Source organism: Lissotriton helveticus, chromosome 3_1, assembly GCF_964261635.1.
Source record: "Lissotriton helveticus chromosome 3_1, aLisHel1.1, whole genome shotgun sequence".
Taxonomy (NCBI): domain Eukaryota; kingdom Metazoa; phylum Chordata; class Amphibia; order Caudata; family Salamandridae; genus Lissotriton; species Lissotriton helveticus.
Genome location: NC_136061.1, coordinates 402,522,147 through 402,542,281, shown reverse-complemented (window position 1 = coordinate 402,542,281; position 20,135 = coordinate 402,522,147). Strand labels below are relative to the sequence as shown.

At 44.1% G+C, this 20,135-nt stretch overlaps 1 protein-coding gene across 3 annotated transcripts in view; it reads right to left on the bottom strand.

Annotated features, from left to right (window-relative positions):
* The window catches only part of MYO1C (myosin IC), a 457,043-nt gene that overhangs the window by 56,160 nt on the left and 380,748 nt on the right, over positions 1 to 20,135 (bottom strand). For all 3 annotated transcript variants that reach the window (XM_078680174.1, XM_078680173.1, XM_078680172.1), the window contains exon 20: positions 15,794 to 15,907. In XM_078680174.1, coding sequence (XP_078536300.1) covers positions 15,794 to 15,907 — 114 coding nt within the window. The remainder of the gene's footprint in view (positions 1 to 15,793; positions 15,908 to 20,135) is intronic.

Below are 20,135 nucleotides of genomic sequence, written 5' to 3'. Positions count from 1 at the left end.
ATCTGGAGGCAATCCAACCCTGTGACTGGTCAGACCACCACATTATCACATTTTTCATCAACGAAAAGGTCAAACCTAACCCGGCTCAACCCACCAAAACCAAGATCTGGAAAAGGGTCATGAAGAATCTTAACCCCCAACTCCTTGCCTTTCCGCACCCGCAGCTCTCTCCTTCCCCCTAAGGGCGTCTCTGATGTTCATTCTCTGAACGACCACTACCTCAATAATCAATGAAGCCGCCCCCCTGCAACTGAAGAGAGTCTCCACCAAGAACTCGAACCCATGGTTTGATGGTAGACTCAATGAAGACAGGCGCGCTATGCGAATGGCAGAGCGCACCTGGAGATCTGACCCCTCAGCACTGCACCTTAGAATGCTTAAGAATAAGAGAAATGCCTACTTTAGGAAAATCAAGCGCTCGCAATCAGACTTTTTTAGCCAACAGCTGGACCAAGCAAAAAACCGACCAAGAAAACTGTTCGAGCTAGTCAAAACGCAAACGAAGATGCAACCTCTACAATCAAACACCACAACAAGTGATATTCCAAGCTCTGAAGACTTTTCTGCCTTCTTCAAGCTAAAGACCGACAATATAAGAAGTGATCTCCTCAATGATGTAAGCCGATACTCCAGCCCCATCAGCATAACTAACACTCAACCTAAAAACAACGCGGCATGGTCGTCCTTCGACACCTACTCTGAAGAATCAATTCACAAACTGCTTGGCTCCTTGAAGCCCTCTAATCACCTCACAGACCCCCCCTACCTGCTAATGCTGTAAAAGACTTCACCCCCCTGCTCCTCCCACTCTGGACTAAAATCATTAACGGCTCCCTTCAACAAGGACTCATCCCAGGCTCCCTCAAGGTAGGGCAAGTCATGCCTATACTCAAGAAACCAACAGCTGACCCGGCCGACCTAAACAATTACCGCCCTATCACCAATATCCCCACCTTGGCCAAACTGCTAGAAAAATGCGTACAACTCCAACTGACAAAACACATCGATCAGTTTGACCTCCTCAACACTCATCAATCAGGATTCCGAGCAAAACACAGCACGGAGACGGCTATGACACACATAATTGATGACGCCCTCCAAATCCTTGATCGCAATGATTCCTGCCTCCTCATCCTTCTTGATCTCTCCTCAGCATTTGATACGGTCAAACATGAGAACCTACTGGAGTTGTTAAATGCAAGAATGGGTTTATCCGGGACAGTCCTCAAATGGTTCACCTCCTTCCTACATAACCGGTCTCAAAAGTTCAAGATCAACAACGTGTTGTCCTCATCTGTGCCCGTAACACCAGGCGTCCCTCAAGGATCTTCCCTATCCCCCACATTGTTCAACCTCGTCATGGAACCACTCACCACCTTGCTTCAAGCATCGAATGTACACTTCCATATGTACGCCGATGACACTCAACTTTACCTCAAGCTACAATCCCCGGAAGACATCAAACTTCTGAACTCCACATTAAGAGACACCCAATCATGGCTGGCCGATAATCACCTCAAACTAAATGCTCTGAAAACTGAGTTCCTTCTGATCTCACCTCCTGCGAAAAAGGCCATCACCCAAACGTGGCTCAATCATCTAACTGCACTCAATGTCCAGCCCACCATCGTGGACTCCGCGAAATCCCTAGGCATCACACTTGACTCCAATCTCAACATGCAGCAGCACATTAGCAAAGCAACTAAAGGAACTAATTTCCAAATCAACACTCTGAGGAAACTCAAACCCTTCCTCCCACCCAAGGACTTCCAAACTGCTGTACAAGCCCTAGTCATCCCCCGCATAGACTACGAAGTTGTGGCTCTCAGCGGGCTCCCCCTATCAACAACGGCACCCCTAAGAGCCTCCCTGAACGCTGCCACGAGACTCATCACTGGCTCAAGAAAACACTCGCATATATCCCCTGACTTAAAATCCCTGTACTGGCTGCCTTTTGAAGCCAGAGTACAGCTGAAAATTTCCTGTATGACACACTCGGCCATACACCACAAGTCACCCAACTACCTCACTCAAAAGCTGACTATATCAGGAGGCTCGAGATCCAATAGAAGCACAAAAAAACTCCTCCTGAAACCTAGAAGATTCTGGAAGGAAAAAACATACAAACGCTCCTTCTCAGGAATGGCACCCAGGATCTGGAATTCACTCCCGCCTGAAACCAGGCTTATCCCCTCCACTGCATTCTTTAAGAAAGAGGTAAAAGCCATCCTTATGGCTAAGTTCACCTGAACACTATTGTTACTGGATCAAAGACATTGCACGGCTCTGTATTTTTGATTGCCTATTGTTTATTGTTGTTATACTCTTACCTGATTGCTTTCTTACCTTGCAACTCACTTACTACCGACTATTATATTGTTTTTAAGAGTGTGTATAATCACCCCCCCTTGTTGCCCCTAACCTCTGTTACTGTAAAGCGCTCTGATATCTGCAAAGATCTTGTTCGCGCTATATAAAACTTTGAATAAATAAATAAATAAATAAGAGCTGCCAATACTTTTTAGAGGAGAGAAACATCCATTATAAAGAACACAATGACATGCTATTGAGTATGATTTCCTCATGTTTAACTAATATATTCCTTTTCGGAGATCAATTGTATTGTCAACAAAATGGAGCTGCAATGGGCTTTTCTTTCAGCCCAAGCTACGCGTGCGTAGCTATGGGCTGGTGGGAAAAAGAGGTAGCCTGGAAAATCAACAACGAACGCTTCACCAAACATATAGTGACCTGGCAAAGGTTTATAGATGATCTTTTCATAATTTGGGAGGGAAGCGAGATGGAGTTTCAGCAATATTTTGAAATTTGAACACAAGTACTCCAGGTTTAAAATTCACCTATGAGCAAAGCAAGAACAAGGTGGTATTCTTGGATACTGAAGTGTATATTAAAAATAATTGCATAGAAACAACCTTACATCGAAAGGCGACAGTGACCAATGCAACTCTGGAAGCCACAAGCTTCCATCAACCATCGTTAATTACAAAATTTCCTATGGGGAATTTCTCCGTCTGCGAAGAATCTGCAGCGAAGACAATGAATGGAAGAGAAACAGTGCGGGAACCATAAAACGCTTTGAACTGAGGAAATATGGTAAAAACATGATACAAAAGTGTTGGAAGAGAGCAAATGAGAAATCCAGGATGGATTGTCTTAAACCTAAAGACAAGGAAATCGCTCTAAAAGAGGAACCCATAAGAATGATCATAGACTACAGTTAAGAGTCCAGACAAATACTACCAATCATGAGGAAAAACTGGAAAATCTTGCAGTTAGCTCCAACGATTGGAGAGAAAATGGGGAGACATCCAGTAATTACGTACAGGAGAGCTAGAAATCTAAAAGATCAATTGATTCATAGTCATTTCAGAAATAAAAACTCAAAAACAACTTGGTTGAAAACGAAGGGATTCATAAAATGCCATAATTGTAAAGTTTGTGAAATAGCGAATCCAACAAAAGAAACAATGATGGCAAACAACAAATTCTGGAAAATAAAAGAACTGATAACATGCAAGAGTCAATATACTATCTACATCATAGAGTGCCCCTGCAAGCTGAAATATGTAGGGAGCCCTATATGTGAGCTAAAAAAACGAATTCTCGAGCATGTCCGTGCTACGGTGAATAAAGATACAAACAACGCGATAGCCAAACATATGGAAATCCATCACAATGGTAACTGGAAACTCCTAAAATTCTTCGGAAAAGAAACAATACCTAGATCCGAGAGAGGTGGCCACCGAGAAAAAATCTTACGCCAGAAGGAGTCACGTCATATATTGAATTTCCGCACCATAACACCCTTCGGACTGAATCAGTCGGAAGAACTGTATATACATTTGTGAAAACGGAAGCTTCAAAATTCTCCATTAAAACAGGATACAATTATGCAACATCAAAGCAAAGAACTGTTAACAACTCTAAGTACAAAATCATAACACCACCAGTATCGCCCACTGGAGGGCTAAAACACAAAGGATAAAGGAACTTTGAAAGCGCTTTAAATAATATCAACAAATGCATCGGAAAAGTACATGTAGAAATGCATTGATAAAACTTTATTGACACATGGTCATAAAATGAGTAGAACCATGAGCGCGCATCTTTGTAAATTGATCATAGTGGTGTTTCTTTGTAAATCAGAAGCATTTGTATGTGATGATAACATATTTAATGTTGCATAAATAAGGTAATTACATGTCACGGAAGGAATAATCGGGACTACAAGACCCAGAATCCCTGAGGTAGCCTCCTTCCCCTCCCGTGACACACAGCAAGCTGGGTAATGACAGCTTCCTGTTTGAAAAAAGGTTTTTAAATTATGTTTGCCCGCGAAATTTACTAACCGTGATCAAGGTAGTACAGAACTACTGAAACGCGTTGGTCTAAATCTGTGCGGAAACTACGTAATGGATTGAACAATAAATCAATTTTCAGAAACAAACGAGGCTGGAGTTTGAGGCTCTTTTTTGGTTTCTCGAGGACACTAATTGTTGGAACTTATCGGCAGTTTGGTTCAACCGTGAGAGCCACGCACCTTTGAAGCAGCGCCAAACTGGGGAGAAAGGGAACCACCCGGTACGTAAAGAAGGAATAAATGTATCACCGCAAGCTAACAAATATTGTTGATGCAATCAGTAATTGTACTGAGCCTTTATCACATTATAGTCAAACTAAAGACAGAGGTTTATAGATTAAGTAAGGTCGGACGGGGGTTATTTTTGTAATATTGAGTACATTAGCCACTAAGCCACCAGTCTGTCTCGGTGACTGTTGCTGATGACATCCCTGTAGAAAGAATTGCTGCCTGTCTTGAGGGCTTTGGTCCTTGGCTAAAAGAACCACTTTGTCTTAATGCACCTATCATCTTAACAGTCTCAGTAACCTGTTATACTTGAGCCACAGAGATGCTCAACCTTTTAAGGCATATTTATCATGGGGCTTTGTGCCTAACGTCTTAAGTTGGAAACTCTAAGCCATGCCTGTGGCGAATGACATATCCTTTGATGAGTGGAAGAAGTGTGGCGCAGCGGCCAGGGCGACTGACTGCAGAACCAGGGGGCTCACAGTTCGATCCCAGGCAGCGGCGGCAGATCAGCCTAGCACCATGTGACTCTGGGCAATAGCTCACTTAATCTTCCCGAAGGCCCCTAGCGCCTGGACACCTTCGGGTAATTGTTCGCGCTTTACAAATATTAAAAAAATAAAATTAAAATAAAAAATAAGATGGATCAGAGCGGTCTAATGATGATTTTAAGCATGACAATCTCCTGTACTGCACAATAAACGAAGCATACTTTATGTTCATCAGGTCAAAGTTGTAAAACATCCTCAACATCCCCCCAAGCCTATACATGATCAGTAATACAGCAGAATTGGGAATCTGCCCTTGTGCAGCTGCCACTGTTTCAATCTTTTTTTCTTCATGGTATCTTGTGTGTTGCTCTTTATTACAGAGGATGGACCTGAAGTAGAAGCAGGGCTGACTGAACGGGTCTAAGCAATTGTCACAAATAAAGAATCAAGTGTTGTATGAGATATTACTGGATCTGGTGCAATTTCCAACCAAGGACAAGTGCACCGAGTGTCTTATGTCTTCTCAAACAGCACCACTCAAATCACAATTACAATCATATCAGAAAGTTCACAGGAATTATCACTTACATCTCTATTCAAAAAACATCTGGTCCCATTTCAACACTATTACTGAAGAACAACTAGATAACAGTATTTGTAATAAAATTAAACCAGCTTTCTACTAGGAAGACATCATTCAGGATGTTATAATCAAAACAGATTTTCATCTAGCCTGCAAACTTTGGATTGCATTACAAATGTGTTATTACAGATGTCACCTACTCTGATTGTCTCCAGAAGTGTCAACATCACACCTCTGTTAAAAAAGACAATCCCAAAAAACTTTCCAATTTGAGGTCCGTAACAAACATACCACTGATGGGTAAAGTAAAAGAAAAAGCATTGCTGATCTACTAGCCTGCCAAATCGATCGAGAAAAGCTGCTGGCTTCATGCAAATCCACCTTCAGGAAAGGTTGCAGCAAAGAAACTGTAACGCTTAAAATCTTGGACGATATCCTTAAATCATGTATTGGTGTAAAGACCAGTATCTTTTTCATGAAAGAAAAAAAACTTGAGCAGTTGGTCAGATTAGCAAACACCTCATCCGATCCTATGCCAATGTCAGTCAGGATCCCTAATGGGTTTATTCTTGCACCCACATTGTTCATCCTGTTCCTGCAACCATTAAGCTGCTGAGCGGCGTTTGAAGAAGGGGCAATCCTTTAATATGCAGATGACATTAACATCAATATAAAACCTAAATCAAATTATCCACATTCAAAAAAAATAAAACGTTACAACTAGATGTCAAACTTCCTCAAGTTGAAGTTGAGAAAACTGAGGTGATCCATATTAGAAAACTCCATAACATAAAATTCAACATCGTTTGGATACCTGAGCTCAGCACCAACAAATTGCCCTGGTAGACAAATTAAAATCACTTCACATTTGGATCAATTACTGTCTTTCAATTAATTCACTAATTGTTTGTACAACTAACTCTGCTAAATTCAAACCCATATTGCACTCTAATGACTGCTGCACCACAATCTAGGCCACTGGACTTGGTATGATAGATAATGATAAATCCATTCTAGCAGGCGTTTTATGACTTTAGCACCAATGAAAGCTAATCCTTATTCTGTGGCTAGGGTGCTACCAGGCACTAGAAAGTATGACTACATATCGCCTTTTGTATAAGACCTGCACTGGCTTCCGATACAAGCCAAGATCAACTTCAAGCTATCCTACATTACTTTTAAGGACATGTTTATGCAACATTCAGAATATCTTGGAGCGTCGCTAAAAATAGAAGGTGGCAATAAAAGCCAGGGTCCGGAGCAGGAGTAGCTAGGTGCCAAGAGGGTGCCAGGCGTTGCGGGCGGTGTGCCATTTTCGCCTCCACCCCCCTCCCGAGACCCATGGGGCGTGGATCTTTTACTGCACAAACTATACAGGTTCCTCTGAGTGGAGGTAATTCCCACAACTTGTGGTTTGTGTTTTGTTTTGCACCCTTTTTTACACATAGCACAAATTTTTTACTTTCACGTCCTTTGGTCTGGGTGGGCCTTAGCGCGCCCATACCGCCAAGGTACACGCTACATGGTCCTGACGAATGCCCACGTAATTCTTACACTTATAAAGGGCAGATACATGTTGACCCCACTTTAAGTGGAAACTCCCATCATAATCAGTGGTAGTTCTTCCACACATACCTTTTTAACCATGTCTAAACTGACCAGTAAATAAATAATTTTGGTTGGTACAGTATTAGACATTTTTAACATCACTTTTCACATCACTGTCAATAAATCCAGCTCCGCAATAATCTGGCGTTGTAGCACACCAGGGAGGCATTCGGCTTCTCCTGGTGGGCCCGATGATGAAGCATGTCACCAACCAGGTTGGTGAGTGAGGGCTTCCTATAAAACCCTTGAAGGTTTCCAATGTGTCTACAAGAGGGTATCTTTCTGTAGTCTTTTTTACAGTCTCTGCTTCTGTGTTCTACACAGACATCTTGCATATGACACTCTTTCTTTGTTTTGCATACCTAACCAGGGGGAATAAGAGTGCCTCTTACCCTCTCTCTCTCCAATTGTTTCATAATAAAAGCATCAGATGCACTGACGCACTAAAATCTGAAGGCCAAAAAAATCAGAAGTTGCAAAGACGCCAAACAGTCCTTCACTGTAGAAACACCTTCTCTGTGAAACTCACTCCCAGCTTACCCGAGGTGCTCAAAATATTTCCTAGCCTTCAGCAAAGTACTAAAAAATCACCTTTTTAAAATCTCTCTGGAATGATCTCTGTAATTCTTGTCCAGAGCTACCTTTTCCCTTTGTCTGCTCTCATGCTCTCCCATAGAATTCTAACCCTCTTTTCCACTCCTTCCATGTTCAGAATCTGTCACTAATTAAAACATAAATACTTTTTAAAAAGGCAAAAAAACGAACTATCTCGCCTTAATGATTTTGAATTAAACATATTCACAAATCATTGACGATCGTACTAGTCACCCAAAAAAAGCTTGCTGTCAATTTTTAGATGTTTGTGTTCTTAGAATCTTTATTGATCCACAGTTAGATCTACTTTTTGACTATTGTAGCCCAAGTAAATAAAAACTAATGATACCCATCAGAAGAGTGTTTCATCTGTAAAAGTGGAGACACCGAAACCTATGGGCTGGACCGATCACTCGCTGGTGGAGTGGTCTGTTCCGCGTTTGCAGAGCCTCCTAACCCAGAGACCCCTAAGTCGGTCTTTAAACGCCCTTGGCGCAAACTGAAGCTGGCAGATTTTCACACTTTCCTTGATGCCAACCCGCTCGGACTCTCGCATGACAGTGACCTAGATTATGGTCTGTTCTGCGACTGGATTAAAAAGGGCTTAGATACCCTTATCCCTGCTAAATGGGTCTAGGAACGGACTTCCTCTTCTAGCCTTTGGTATGACGACTCCTTGATTGCTTTAAGGAAAGAATGTAAACAGGCAGAACGGGTCTGGAGGAAAGATTATGAGTCAGTGAAAACGCTATGTTATCTGGCCAAAATGAAACATCACAGAGCCATTTGTAAAGCCCGTGCTGCCTTCTATGCAAATGAAATTAGGTCTAGTCCAAATCCTGCTAAATGCATCTTTAAGATCCTTAAAGACCTTAGGACCAGGAAAGCTGCCGGACCTGCTATATCGTCTGCGCACCAATGCGACAAACTAGCGACCTTTTTTGTGGAAAAGGTCCGTACCTTCTATCAATCTTTCCCTCATATCTCCACCCTTCCTACCCTATTGTTGTCTGGCAGCAGTTCTGGTGCTACTATGTCAATAATCCCGACCCTATCGGAGGAAGAGTTCATTAGACTATGCGGAAAAATTTAATCTGGTTCCCCCTCTGACCCTTTGAGGCCAACGCAATTCAGGTAATCTCTTTCCATTTTCCGGGGCCTGCTTTGCAAAATTATCAACTCCTCTTTTTCAACTGGAACAGTTCCGGGCTTATGGAAACAGGCACGGGTCTCGCCCATTCTAAAGAAAGTTACGCTTGACCCTACCAAACCTGAGAATTTCAGACCCATATCCCTTCTTCCTTGGGTGGCCAAAATCGCAGAAGCACATGTCAACAACGTACTGACTCAGTTTGTGGACTCTAATAACATCCTGGACTCTTCACAGAATGGGTTCCGTCCGGGTCATAGTACGGAAACGGCCCTGCTGGCCACAACTGAACATCTGCGGTCTATCATGGATACCGGTCAAAGTGCGGCTCTGTTTTTGCTTGATCTCAGTGCCGCCTTTGACACGGTTTCTCATGGCATCCTACTCCGAAGGTTAGAAGAAGTGGGGATGAAGGGGTCTGCGTTAGAATGGTTTCGTTCTTTTTTTACTAAAAGATCCTTCCGTGTGTCCGCCCCCCTTTCCTTTCTAAGGTCCATCCTATCAATCAGGGGTCCCTTAGGGGTCGGCACTGAGCCCTTCTCTTTTTAATCTTTATGTACAGACATTGGCTGCGGTCGCCAAGCAATGGGACCTTACTATGGTCTCCTATGCGGACGACACGCAGCTTGTTATCACCCTGGCTGAAGGATTCTCTTCGTCTGCCTCTAGATTTAGAGAAGGGATGACCGCGGTAGCAGAATGGATGGCTGTCAATTGCCTGCAACTAAATGCCACCAAAACTGAGATTCTGTTGGTTGGAAACAATACTAGTCTCTGGAATAAGGATTGGTGGCCCACTGCCTTGGGTGTTATCCCTAAACCCAAGGAAGTGGTAAAAAACCTTGGGGTCCTGATGGACTCATCTCTTTCTTTTCAAGAGCACACTAGGCAAGTTGCCGCCATCTGCTTTGGCCTTCTGCGTGGCCTTCGGCCCGTTCTGAAGTTCTTTGATCCTCCTATACGACAATTGATCGTTCAGGCAACTATTTTATCTCGCTTGGACTATGCAAGTTCCCTCCTCTTGGGGGCGAATAAGGCAGAAATACTCAGGATGCAGCGTGTGCAAAATGCTGCTGCCAGAGCCTTGGTGGGTCTTCCACACTTTTGCTCTGCAACCAGTACGATCCATAGGCTGCACTGGCTTCCTGTGGAAAGGCGAATTCAGTTTAAGACTTTGTGTCTTTCCTTTAAGATACTGAAATCTGCTAGTCCTGATCTTTTGCGCAACTTGCTCACTTTCTATGTCCCCTCCCGCCAGCTTCGCTCGCCCGGACAACATCTGGCGGTCGTGCCAAGAATTAGGCTCTCTCGTGTCGGCGGACATTCCTTCCGCCACCTTGCCCCTAGGCTCTAGAACTCTTTGCCTGAGCAAATCCGGGCCATTGATTGCCTGTCTGCTTTTAGGAAAGCTATTAAAACGTTTCTTTTTCCTTTAGTGTAGCTTTGATGGGATTTTCGGCCACTGTTAGTCTGTTTGTTGTCTGTGCCTTCTCACGGCCAGCGCCGGGACGCCCATTGGCTGGGGCAGATGCGCACTTTACAAAACTTGTTAACATAACATAACATAACATAACACAATGGTGGAAAGTATAATTTGAAGACACTGTCTTCAGTTCATTAGGAGTCATACAACCACTTGCCTGGGTTAAGGTACAAGACAGATGGTCAGATTATTGTATGCCTTACAATGACGGACTCAAAAGCGGACACTGTGTGACAGAGACATGGCTGGGGGAGGGTGCAGGCCCTGATATTGCCACTGCCATCCCCCCAGAAAAGGACAGAGTTAGCGGGAAGGGAGGCGGTGTCGCCCTGTTCATCGACAGGCGCATTGCTTGTTCCATCCTTCCCTCGGACAACATTTTTGGGTGTGAAGTTCTAGCCTTTTCCCTCTCCTTTTCACCCCATTAATCATGTATAGGGCTCTTGGTCTATAGAGCCCTGGGCCCAATGTTTTTTTTTTTTAAGAGCTCCACTTGGCTATTTCCACGCTATGCCTCAGGTCTACTCACTGCCTGCTCTTAGGTGACTTTAATATTCACATGGACAGTGTGGCAGACCCTGACAGCATAAAGCTCAATGACATCACCTCAACCTTAGGGCTCATTCCATACCTCCAGTCGCCCACTCATTGCAAGGGTCCTATTTTGGACCAAATATTCTCTACTGTCCCTGTAGCTTTGGCCTCTCTTGCTCCTGTGCTGTGGTCCGACCACTTCTTAGCGGACTTCGAGATCCCTCTTAAAAAGAAGGGCACCTACAACGGACAATGGCGTGAAGCAACCCCTCCAGAGCTTTCCACCGGGTATCCCCTGCTAAGTTGATGCAGGCTTTAGACACCCATCAGTGCCTGCTGACGGGTACTTTGGAAACGGATCTTGAGCTTCTGCAGTGTTGGCTGACCCAACGACTAGCAGACTTAGCCCCTCCTCTGTCCCCCAGGACACCATCAGTGAAAGCATCCGCTCCTTGGTTTTCGCCAGCACTTGCCGATAAGCGACGGCAATGTAAAAAAGCCGAAAGGGAGTGGCGCAAGCATTATGATGCCAGCTCGAAGGAAACTTATAGGGCTATGGTTAGAGATTATCACCACGACATCACTGCTGGCAAAAAGTCCTATCTGGCCAGTAGGATTGAAGATGCTTCCAGTTCCTGTAAATACATTTTCAGGATAGTCAAGGACTTTATCTCCCCTCTGTGGTGCACCCCCCGATTAACGCATTTGGAATCCTGGATCTCCGAACTTGCTGACTTTTTTGCCAGCAAAATTCGGACTATCCAGGCCTCCTTTGGAACGTCTACCACTCCTAACCTGCGGTCCCCTTGCCCCTGCCCGATCTCCGCGGGTCCTGCCCTCTGGAACTTTTCCTCTCTGACCTTACAGGCCTCCCTGGATCTCCTTTCCAAATTGAAATCTGGCTCCCCGTTAGACCCGTGTCCTGCTAAACTCCTCGCACAGTTGGCCCCTACTCTCAACCATCTTATTAACCCGATACTTAATCTCTCTCTTAGCACGGGTGAGGTCCCCCAGCCGTGGAAACAGGCTCTTATTCTGCCTCTGCTAAAGAAAACCAACTTGAACCCTGAATCCCATGCCAATTATAGACCAATCTCCCTCTTGCCAGCGCTCGCGAAAGTGGTCGAGAAACATGTCCATACTACCCTGTCCCATTTTCTTGAGACGAACAACATACTCCATAAGTCGCAGTCCGGTTTCCGTTCCAACCTGAGCACAGAAACAGCTTTGCTCGAGGTCACCGAGGCTGTTAAGGAAACCTTAGACAGTGGAGGCAAAGCCATGTTGGTTATGCTTGACTTCTCCGCTGCTTTCGACACCGTCCCCCATGACCGCCTCCTTTTTAGACTCTGGGAAATTGGTCTGATGGGGACGGTGTTCCGGTGGTTTAGGTCTTTTTACTCGAGTCGTCAGCAAACGGTCTGGGCACCCCTTTCTCTGCCACAATGCCGCCTCTGGAGGTCGGAGTTCCGCAGGGCTCAATTTTGAGCCCTTCGCTCTTTAACATCTATATGACCCTCTGGCGGCACTGGCGGAGGATTTTGGGACCCAGATCGTGTCGTACGCGGATGACGCACAACTTCTGTTCACCTGCGACAAGGGCTGCGAGTTTGATGGGGCGTCCATCCGGGGTTGCCTTGGGGCAGTATTTGACTCGTTTAGTCGTAACAGCCTCAAGTGCAACTCCGACAAGTCCGAAGTGCTCTTCTTCGGCTGCCACGCGGACCCCAGATGGAAGGAATGGTGGCCTACCGCCATGTTCCCTCCTGCCAGCGATTCGCAGGCTGCTAAAAATCTAGGTATCCAGATTGACAACAGCCTCTCTTTTAAAACCCAGGTGGCTGGTCTGGCCGGCAAATGTTTTGCAATCCTTAAGATGCTAAGGAAGTTTCTGCCGCTCTTATCCTTCGAGCATAGAAAGATTACGGTACAGGCCTTGATAGGTTCTCGCTTGGACTACTCCAACATATTGTACCTAGGCCTTCCTGACTTTCTCCTTGCGCGTCTCCAGGTTGTGCAAAACTCGGCGGCCCGGGCCATCTTTTGCCTCACTAGGAGAGCCAGGGCCAGGGACCTTCTCAGAACTCTTCACTGGCTGCCCATTAAGAAGCGGATCACTTTTAAGGCCCTTACCATTGCCTTCAAAGCCCTTCATGGTACTGGTGCCTGTTATCTTCGGAAACGAATCAGCTTCTATTTGCCTTCTAGATCTCTGCGATCCTCCACCCAGGCCAGGACGGTCACCCCGGTGATCCGACGGGCGCGCTGCGGGGGGCGTTCCTTTAAACACCTCGCCCCCCGGCTATGGAACGCTCTTCCTCTGTCACTCAGATCCAACACCAATCTGCTGGCATTCCGGAAGGATTTGAAGACCCTGTCGTTCACGCAATAACTGATTCCATTCTGTTCTCAGCTCTCTCTCCTTTTTCCACTTTCCACTATGGGTCCGTGATGATCTTCAGCGCCGGGACACTCTTCGGAGTAGCCGTGCGCTATAAAAGTACCCTATTAACAGTTCTGATAAATAATTCCTAGTGCTAGACAGTCCTGTTAGTTGTAGTCAAAAAGCCTGTCCGAACCGGACATCTTCAGGTCTTTCCTCACTTTAAGAAGCAAAGGGAGCCGGTTAGAATAGAAATATTCTAGTACACATAGGGTCAGTTAGTATGTTGCTCTGGAAAGAAAAGAATGTTTTGACTCACTAACCTCAACCACCTAACAGGCGGATAAAGCATTAAAGATATGTGAAGATGCTTGCTGTGAAGATCTTTGAGCATAACCCTAACATCTTCAATAGAATTCTGGTTGTAATAAGGAGCCAGTGGTGTGGTGTCTACATGAATAAGGGTGAGACAGGTTGTATCCTAAAGAGGCAGGTAGTATGATTTTGCAGAACATATAGTATTTACCTAAAGTTTATACTTTTTTCAATACCATACTTTTAATGCTAACATTTTCATTAGTATTTTTACAATGCACAAAATTAAATGTTACTTCAAAAAGCAACATTTCAAATTGACTACTCCAACAAATATGGTTAATTTTATAGCAACTTGACCCCCTTTGAAAAAAGATGACCTCCTGTACCTCAAAGGAAATTTCTAAAAACAATTAGTTGAGAGTGGAAATGTTTTCATTAGACCTGGCCTAGGTAACTACTTGGGTCACATTTCAGTCTATTGTTTTTACCCTTTGTAGACAATGACCAGATGAATACAACGCAGAACTGTTTTTGAGGTACTTAGGCCTAATCAGAGAAGTATAGCTTGATTCTTACAGCACAGTGAGTCAGGGGACCCATATATGGGAATATGTCTCACGTTGACAATAGCAAAGTGGTCATGGGTGGCATTCCTGAATTATTGTGAGCCACTAATGATTACTCAAGGCTGCATTGCAGTCCTTTTTTGTTTTTGCTCTTTATCTCACTCTAGACAGATACCTCTCATATGTAAATAAGCCATGGTGTGGTTCCAATAAGAAAAGTCTATCAGGCCAGATCGCTTTAAGAATTGAGGCACTTGCAACTCAAGACCAGGTTCAGTCCACTTAGGCCTCATCAATAAGGAATAGTTTGAATTATATGGTGTTGTGAGCACACAACGTATATCTGGGCATACTCGTAACACTTCGGGCATTGCACTAAGAAAAACAGAATTGTTATGGGCGGAAGGCTTACATCATCTCAGCCACTGGAAGTTACCTGGGCCACATTCCAGTCCATCAATGTTTGGTTGCCCAATATGCCATTCTATACAGGGAAGTTTGGGCCAGCTCTGAACTGCCAGGTAAAGTCCCTTCCAGATGTGAACACAAGCAACCTCAGACCAGCTTTGGCAGGTTTAGGACTCATTAGTGAGGTATAGCTTGGTTTCGATTGCATAGAGAGCCGAGGACGGACTTCCTGACCTACCCTTAGAACTTATGGAATCGTACTAAGGAGTAAATAAAAGGGGGATAGGTGGAATGCTTGAATTAATCTCAGCCACTGGTAATTTCTTGGTCTGCAGCCCTGTATATCACTGTAGACAAAGACCAGCAATTTGAAAATCATCTTCAATATAGCTCTATCTCAAGTTTAAGTTTAAATATAGCGCTATCTCAAGTTTAAATAGCTCAGTTAAAAAGATGTTAGAACTACTCAAATGAGCCGGGTACCATAGTTTCTACTTCGCATAGCTTAAGACAGATTTGCTGGGGGACTTTTCACTGAATCAAAACTACACAACAGAGAAATCATACTATTTGTTTGAAACACAACAAAGTGAAAAATCCTATCAATGTAAGAATGAACCTATATGCACCACGGGTATTGTAAACAATACTGAATCGTGCACAATTAACTTTACAGAACAATTTTTTCTTACAGCTACTTGGAATGTGAAGAGTAAAGCAAGAAGCAGCACAGAAGTCGACATTACATTTTAAGCTATGACTCCAGTTTCAGAACAACTGTTAATGAAATACTACAAAAATACATATCTGTAAAATGTATATCAGAAATGTTTAATTTAGAGGTTTTGTGACCTAAATGAACACACTCCATCTTTATTTGCCTCAGCTGATAAATTATAGAAAGGTTTACTTTTTCAAAGTAGTCATTTGTCAAAGCGATAATTTTGTGTTTTCAGAAACATGAATTGTTACTCAAGTAATCGCACTGGGCTATATTTGACTGAGGGCAGCTGTTGGTTTACATCCTTGCAAGGCAATCAGTTTACATTTACTGCCGGTACCTTACCTGCCCATTTTGAACTCCTCAGGTTTGTAGCCTAAGTGCTTCACTAACACTGCCACTCCATCGAGTGCCCGTCCGTCCCAGTGTGGCCACGTTTCTGGACACAACGACTTGTACCTGTAGCCAGGAGCAGAAGACAGTAAAAAAACATTTACTCTTTTTGTTAATCTGTGGTCACATGATCGAACAGTAGAGATGTAGAGAAGCGTCCCCAAAAACGTTATTTCCCACTTCAATGTTTCTTTTTCTTCTTCCCCTATCCTCCCCCTCATAAGGAACTTAAAATGATACAACCCACATTTGAGTATTGAGGCTAAGATGTCAACAAAAAAGGGAGTTGAGTAAGGCATATGAGGCCTGTTCCAGGGGCAATCAGTGGTTATCTAGGCATCATTTATGGTGCATATTGTCAGTTAAAGTGCTGCACGGATAATGTACTGGTGAGCTCCAACTGGATAACTGAGTTACTTCCTTTGGGCATGTGATATTCCAGTGAAAGCGAAGTGAAGCAGTTAAGGCTTTTTACAGGAGGTTAGAAACTTATGCTCTCATGTAGACCAGGTAGAGTCACTACTTTTGCCCAAGATTAATCCCTAACAATACCCTGCCAGTCTTTCTTAATGGCTGCTTATAATTGTTCTTGTCACAGGGACGGCAGGTAAATAGTGGATCAGTGGTGGACATGTTCTACTTGGCGATACTGCACTACAGCCCGTGGTGACCCAGGGGTCTTAAGCCAAAATACAACCTATAACATGTTTATAGAGTTTATGTCACAGATGATGGATTACTTAAAAAGTATGGGCACTGTAGTCAATGTTATTCTGTGAGGCCGCACTCTACTGGACTTGCTTAACAACAAGACTATTCGGGCTTTCTACTATGATGTCTCTTTCTACTATGATGTCTCTAAGAATGTTTCTACATTGTAGTCATGGTACTCGGGTATCAGACAGAAATGACAGAATGTACCAACTTTGTGATAGATCTGGCTGCTAGTTTAATGATTTGGCACTGGGTGAAAGACTGTCCAATTCTGTGGTCTGAAACCCCAGCAGCTGAGTTTCTAGTCATATAAAGTTGGAAAACACTATTTACCAAAAGCTCACCACTCAATCAACGATGGTCAGATGGAAGGTAGCCAGTAGTGCAGTGTAAGGTTCTATCAGGGTCTCAATCAATGTATCAATGTCCAAGTTAGTGGTAATCATGGGTTAGGTCTGCAATAAGGATGAGCTCCCCAGCAGCTTTAACTATACCCAGGTAATGCTCGTCTGAGACTAGCTATTTTGTTTAGCTTCTGTAAGCAGGTTCTACTGTGGTAACTAGTGATTTTGGTCTTTTAAGCATCCTCCATGCAGATTCTCCACACCTTTGGACTCTGATCCTAGTATCAAGGAAAACTTTAAAGAGGATTTCCAGCTCCTCTTTTATGGGATAGTTCAGCACCTGCTCTTTCCAGCGATTACAGCAGGAAGTCTTCAAATAGTCCAGGCTTTGTCTCCCACTTGAATAGGAGAAAGGTGATCCATGTGGTGTGCAAAGTCAGGCGGATGTCTAAAGGCTCTACAAAATACTGGGTCCAGAAGTCCAATATTTATTCCACTCTTAGAACACAGGTAAAAAGCATGAGCCAACCAAAGTGTATCATTTTTCAACATTTCAGCACTTTAATTAATCATGGAGAAGTGGGTGTACATCTTTGGCCTCTTGTTTCATGAGCTTCCAGAGCAGATGCTCTAAGGTCAGTCAGACCAGCAGACCACCACCATTAATAGAGGACAGCAAGCAAAACAAGAAGAGGGGGCAATGTGAATCTCCTCAAAGCAGGAGCAACACTGCTCTGAGCAAAGTGAAGGGGATACAACGTCCCCCACCTGCCAGTTATAACTAGCTGCAGAGAGCCTCAAACACAGGGAAAGAGCATAAAGTCATGCTCACCCTGTATCCCAGTTAATATCACCATTTCCTAGTGTTACTGTGAAACACCCACACGTATGACGCACCTCCCACACATTAATATAATCAACTGACACAAGGGAATATTTTAAGAGAGTGCCAGTAGGTAGTCTAGCTGTAGTCCTACAGATAACATAGCCTATGATACAGACTAAAATCACTGTACCTCCACCACCAGTCTCCTCATACTTGCAGTGGGTGTGAAGTACCTACCCTGACTCATTTAGGGGATACCCTTTCAGTGACCCTGTCAGCAGACCTTGGCTATACTGACAACGATACATGAAGGAATGTTTAGTGCTCCAATATACTTGTTGATTGTTAAGTTCACTTTAGACCAAATAAATGACAATGCCAGAAACATTTGCAGGGCAGGCACAGCTTTTTTTCCCCCCTGCTGCGTCATTGGCTGCAAGATGATGGCCATCACAACAGAGCGAAATAGTAAGAGTGGATTTCAGTTGAGTAGAGAGGAGACAGTTTTTTTAAGGAAGGGATGGTGGTCGTACACAGCTGTATTCGTGGTCAAGGAACAAAGGATCTGAAGTTGTCCTGTCCACTTGGCTACCTGCAAGGAAATCACCATCTTGAACAGACACACATAATGTGCCCCAAATGGAAACCAGTACCCCTGAAAGCTTTCATCTCAGCACATGCACATGAAACATGTGCAAATGTGTACACTAAAGAGAAACAAATACCAAAGTTACAATGGACTCATCGGACTTTTATGGGGATGGCCAAGGCCTACAACTCTGAACTATTCATTCACTGACACTAATCACCAGTCGCTCCTCTGCCAGGTATGAGAGGTGGAAGCCGCTCTTGTTGACTATGGATGATGGCAGACAACAATAAAAGACTCTACCACAGAATGAACGAAATAATAATAGAGTATCTACAAGTAAATATGTAGGGTCTTGAGTCCATTGGTGTGAATAAAGAAGTTAGGTGACAAGAACTGAGAGAGAAAGCTCTTAAAAGTCACCCTTAGGACTTTTAATATCTATAAGGGATGAGGTGATGAAAGGAGAATCAAAGTAATAGGAGTACTATTTGGCAATACCTGAAACATAGAGGCAGTCAGTGATTACTGGGAAGCATCCTTTTTGGGTCCTGGTTTTTTTTTACCCCCGATGTCTCCAGACCTTACTACTTTTACATTAACAGTTGAAAGAGATTTTACCCCCGATGTCTCCAGACCTTACTACTTTTACATTAACAGTTGAAAGAGAGAGAGTAAACAATTGGACACACTCAACAAACAACAGCACTCAGTCAAGGCTTACTCTAGTAGGTAGAGAGAGCTAGAAACGTATATACTGTCTGGCACTGTATTAACATATATGTCTGGTCTGTTCTATACGATCTATGAAAAACAGATAAATAGAACAGTTAGATCTACGGCACACAAAAACCGACTCTTCCAGCAGCACCGTCGGAGGCAGAGATATGATTCCAAATGAGTTTAGAACCTCTACATGCTAGATATTCTATAATGCTGGCACTGTTATTCTGAATGTAGGCCGATTTGGGAACTTTACGACTCATCAGCTAGGCTTACATCTGGACACAAAAGTGCTAGACCGAAAAACAATTGAGCCACTTAGATATGATAAGTTTGCTCCTCTATCTTTGAAGGTCTCTGGCTCCAGGTTCACTGTGGATTTGAGTTTCCACAAACATTTAATCCCAATGTCCAGCACAAAACCCACCTAGCATTGTATACTGGAACAGGGTTCCACCCCAGGCTCCAGTGAACAATACTATTGGCAACTGAGAAATACGTTCAAAGTTTATTAGCCAGCTACAGACGACGACCCATGGTAACTGGTTGCACGCAGAAACACAGTCTCCTACAGTCCAGGATCTAATTGGGGATGCTAACTAGATTCTCAAAGTCTTTTTGAGATCTAAAGTTTTTTAAATGTAATCTACTTAATCCCCTGCAAACCTCAGAATGTAACAGCCTATATCGCAGGGATTTTGCCCATGGTTTTTAGGTCTCGCTAGACGAAAGCAAAAGCGAAGCTTTTGCTGTCTATGCGAGACAACGTATGTAGTTACTTTTGGGGGAATGTGGCCAGCAGACTGTCACAAGCTTTTTCTGGCCGAGATTTGACCTCGTGGGCGCGCACGCCCAGCACGGCGCCGTGCACGTCCCCTGAACACACACATGCAGGAAGGCACACACGCGCGCGCACCCCCCCTACTTCCCCGCACTCACCGGCACCCCCCGCCGCACACACACAGGAGCGCACCTACACATACAGAGCCCCACCCCACCCCCCGCATACATCGAAGCGCTCAACCCCCCCCCACGCCGCCGCCGCATACATAGAAGAGCCCCCCCCCTCCCCCGGCCGCCGCCGCATACATAGAAGTG